Source organism: Sinocyclocheilus rhinocerous, unplaced genomic scaffold, assembly GCF_001515625.1.
Source record: "Sinocyclocheilus rhinocerous isolate Xijiao unplaced genomic scaffold, SAMN03320098_v1.1 scaffold2032, whole genome shotgun sequence".
NCBI classification, from domain to species: Eukaryota; Metazoa; Chordata; class Actinopteri; order Cypriniformes; family Cyprinidae; genus Sinocyclocheilus; species Sinocyclocheilus rhinocerous.
Genome location: NW_015634013.1, coordinates 541,694 through 546,281, shown reverse-complemented (window position 1 = coordinate 546,281; position 4,588 = coordinate 541,694). Strand labels below are relative to the sequence as shown.

At 36.7% G+C, this 4,588-nt stretch overlaps 1 protein-coding gene across 2 annotated transcripts in view; it reads right to left on the bottom strand.

Moving 5' to 3' along the window:
* LOC107745002 (cadherin-like and PC-esterase domain-containing protein 1) overlaps positions 1–4,588 on the bottom strand; it is a 58,830-nt gene that overhangs the window by 30,089 nt on the left and 24,153 nt on the right. For both annotated transcript variants that reach the window (XM_016558838.1, XM_016558839.1), the window contains exons 12-14: positions 4,027–4,076; positions 3,705–3,891; positions 2,256–2,424 (exon numbers count right to left, since the gene is read on the bottom strand). In XM_016558838.1, coding sequence (XP_016414324.1) covers positions 2,256–2,424; positions 3,705–3,891; positions 4,027–4,076 — 406 coding nt within the window. The remainder of the gene's footprint in view (positions 1–2,255; positions 2,425–3,704; positions 3,892–4,026; positions 4,077–4,588) is intronic.

Here is a 4,588-nt window from a genome sequence, read left to right as displayed (position 1 = left end):
GTCCAGTCTGTGCTGAAACGCTACTGTCAATCAAACTATCGTGGGAGGGGCCTGTCTGTGTGATGTCACACAGACAGGCCCCTCCCACGACAGTTTGATTGACAGTAGTGTTTCATCACAGACTGGACTGGTGTCTTACCTCAGACCCGTCCCGAGTGAGCTGTCATCATTCCGCCATTGTTTCACCGCTGAAGCAGATGTAGACAAGAATGACTCCTAACAAGCGACTGAGGTGTTGTTGGATGTAATAATGAACATAGCAGTCGTCATTTACTCCTGACATCTGAGCCGCTGAAGACGCAGTGGATTACGTTTGTTTTTGAAGGGAATGCGCCCCCGATCTACCTAAATGCGTCTATGTTTGCACAAATCATTCGTGATCTATCTTCACCTCCAGAAGAAGTGAGTGTAAGGTTTTTAAATGAATCTTTGCAAATCGCCTTTCCTAATAATGCACTAGTTAGCAAGTGCTAGCTAAATGCAGCTAAAGTTTATAGTCCCTCAGAGAGTGGCTCGGAAGAGAGGGACGGGGTCAGCAGAGCTCATTTGCATTTAAAGCGACATGCAAAAAAATGGCTTGCTGTAAACAGAGCTGTTTTTGACAGGGTAAAAATGGTGTTGTTTTACACTACCATTGAGAAATTTTAACCAAACTATGTTACAGACTTTTCATTAAGACCCTAAAGAATCATATCAACTTGTGGAAGATGGGCATCCGATGACCCCTTTAACGTCCACACGAACAGATGATAAGGTTCTGTATATAATAAATGTGCTTGCAGTTTTATCATCTGTCACTTTAAATGTTCAAGCTCCTTAAAGTTGGGTGGATTCTGAGTGGCTGTCAATGTATTCACCATTCATCAGCGATTCCAAAGTGAAAGTGATTCCAACAATATTGCCCATCTATGTCTTTATTGGTACAATTGCGGTGTGAACATCCCTGTTTTCACAGAATTAGAATGATTTTTAAAACTTTATCTTTATCGTTATTATTAGTTATAATCCGAGCGGGCCTTTAAAATTGGTAAATTCAAATTGTCAGTTTAAATGAATCCCTTCAATGATTAATTTGCTGCACTTTTGCGGCCAAAGATACCCCAGGTGAATAGGGTAAAAAATTAACTAATAGATATCACTATATTTCCACAGTTGATTGATTACAAACATTGCAAACAACAAGAATTGCAAACATATTCTGCATTACAAGTTTTCTGAAATTGTATACTTAAATATGCAAATAAGGCATTATCTGATTAAATATGCACTGATTTGCATAAAATTCTAGAACAAAAACTTAACATATGATGAAGCCAGGTTACTTTTTTTTTTTTATTGACAGAAATTACTGAAATTACTTACAACAGCTAGAAAAAAAAATGTTCACCATTTTTTTAGGAATAAAAAATAAGGCAAAACATATATGAACAAACCCTTCTGTAAAAACTTCAGAATATAGGAATAAAACTGTAAAGTTTGGTGTATGCAAGTACTACACCAACTTTTTTCACCAACACTTGAACTTTTTAGCTCAGAGCAGGAGAAAAATCTCATTTTGAGAAAATGATGTTTGAGAAAAAAGATGATTGTTGTATTTGAAATCTACAGACTAAAAATGGAAAAACTGCTATAAGAAACACTTCCAAGTGTATTTTGGATGATTTCTTTCCACTAGTATAAAAAAAAACACTCCATGAAAAGCCAAAAAGCCCAAAAACTCAAAATTGACAGATGCATGAAAAAATGTTTTTGCCTGTAGTGTCTCACCTTAAGTAATCTGGTATAAATATATGTAGGTAAATATTGGTGAATATAAATAGAAACTATGAAATAATTTCACAATTTGAGACATTAATATACACACACACACACACAACACGAGTCAACACTTTGTGACAGAAACCTGCTGTGATCCACTATAACTGTGAGTCAACGATCAGCGCTATCAGCTTGCACTGAAACCTGAACATCCACGAGAAAGAAAGTGCCGGAATGACTCCGGAATCTTCAAATTGAGAGTTTCTTGGTTCAGAACCAGTTCTAAAGACTGTACTGCATTAAAAATGAAAGAAAAATATGAGATCCACACCTCCTCTTGTGGACTATAAGAATCTCCAGGGCTTAAAATAACTTAGGAATGTAACAAACTTCATAAGTAGGCCGACAAATTCCTCTTAGACAGATGTGTGTGTTAGTGTTTAGCTGTAAGGAGCTGGTGAGAGAGAGTGTGTGTGTGTGTGTGTGTGTGTTTGTACCTGCACAAAGCTGCACATCACATACTCATCAAACATTGGCAGACTGGGCCTGCTGTCGCGGTATATGTGCAGAGTGTATATCGTCATGACGACGGGCTCTGCCTCTGATTCGTCCATCACCAGAATGTTGATTCTGCTGTTGCCCAGACCAACCGGGTAGTTTGCCATCCTGAAGGAAACAGAGAAGGGTTCTGAGAAACTCAGCGTACTTGATCATATATATGCACACACACACACACTCTCACCCTTCACTTTTGGGGTTATTAATGTCGTGACAGGGCAGGAGGATTACTGTGGATTAAAACTGGGTCCCAGTCAACAGGTGACCCCTCACTCGTGGACAAATAAAGCTGTGCTTTCACAAAACCTTGAGAAAGGAGACAGCCCAGACTGCTTGCAGATGGGATCAGTCAACCCTTTGCTTTCTGTGTGTAGAACTATTAACTTTTATCAACTATTTAGTCTTTTGTCTGAAACGCTTGTTATTTATGTGATCTAAACCATTACTTTCACGGTATAATCTAATTAATTCAGGTTGATTAAGTCATTTAAAATAATTAAATATTTGATAACATTTCATAGATTTTTTTAGTACAAAATTTTAACTTTATGAAATTATTATAATTACAATATTTGGTTTTAAATAAAATAATTTAGACATTTTACAAGTTGTCTGACAAAACATCAGACAGTTTTCAATAAAAAACTGAATGCAGAATAACTGAATTACAATTTAAGTATTTTAAACAATATTATCTATCTATCTATTTATCTATCTATCGATCTTTCTATCTATCATTAACATATACATTATTCATTTTACCTAATTTTATGTAGTTTATATATTCTCTCACTAATAATTTAGTGTAATTTTAATAATTTAATTTAATTTCTCACTAACAATAATTTATTTTTCATGGCCATAATATTTATTTATTTTTTTTAATCATAAAAGTTTTTTATTAAACAGCAATTAAATGGTCAATACTCCTGTCGTAATCCTGGGTCAGGGTCAGCTTAAATATGTAAAAGCTTTTTTCCCCTGTGAGTATTAGAGATTACAGGCTGTAACAGAGTCTAATAGGCAGTAATCAGGGATTGTACATGTATGTGTGTGACTCGCCGGGCATGGGAAAGCAAATTCAGAAATTAATCCGATGAATCAATCAAACGGTGAAGTGAGTTTGAGCTGACACATAAGAAGCCAGATCTGATTACTAAGAAAAGGCAGCGACGACATTACCGTACCGCAGACCCTTTGTTCATTGTTTCCCAGCTCAAGCTGCTGTGTTTTACAACACTGACTGCATGCCTGCATAGCCCATACAGTCAAGATTTCATGTTGTTATCCACTAAACTTAATCTGTAAGGCTAAATGTTAATGCCACAGTATTTAATTCTACTATCTGGCAGCTGAGTTTGTGGTTATGCCATTAGTGTTTGGTTTACCTGGGTCCACGATGTTCGTCCAGGTGAATGTGGCAGTGTGGGCTGACTGGTTCTGGCTGGATGCGAACGGTGATCACATCAAACGGAACCTCGGCTCGATATGGCTTCTCCAGCGCGTTAAACGCTGGCATCAGCACCAACGGAGGGTCTGTGTACAACTGCCTCAGGTGGGGATCAACACACCTCCCTTGAAAACAGGAGTATTTAACAGTTTTATTTCATTTTCTTATTAAGTACAAACAGTTGGTGCTTTATAAAAACAAATCAAATGTGTATTTGTAGTTCATATAGTCAGGCTAATATGTTACCACATGCTACTTGCCTTTTCTTGACAGCGGGTCTGATGCCTCTGGGCTCTCTGGGTCGTCCAAGCTGTTGGAATTACAGAAATCACAGCAATTTTTAGTAGGACACTCAATAAGTGCTCTACAATGGTCTGTTAAATGCAGATGATTGGTAGCATGGGAAGTTATTAGATTTTTTTTTCCAGGAATAGCAAAAGCGAGCCTTTTATGGCTTTTCCCTATACCTTTTAACATTTAAAACAATCAGTGCTGGCTTGAAAAAGTGTCTTAATTTGTTTGAGAGGCAATCAATCATTCCTCAATGAAGTAAGATGCTCAAAGACCGTTATATCATTGTGCAATGGAGTTTGGATTTGGATTCCCATCCTGCCAGACAGATGCAGATAATTTACTTCCCACCATCCAGCATACACACAATCCCAATCATCACAGATACCAAGACCTTACATGGCTCAACAATATATATTTTTTTTTTACAGATTTCTACTTGAATTGTCTATATTTTCCACTGGCATAAAATTAAATAAAATAATAAAATAAAATAAAAAAACAGTTCCTGATATTAAAATGTCATATATA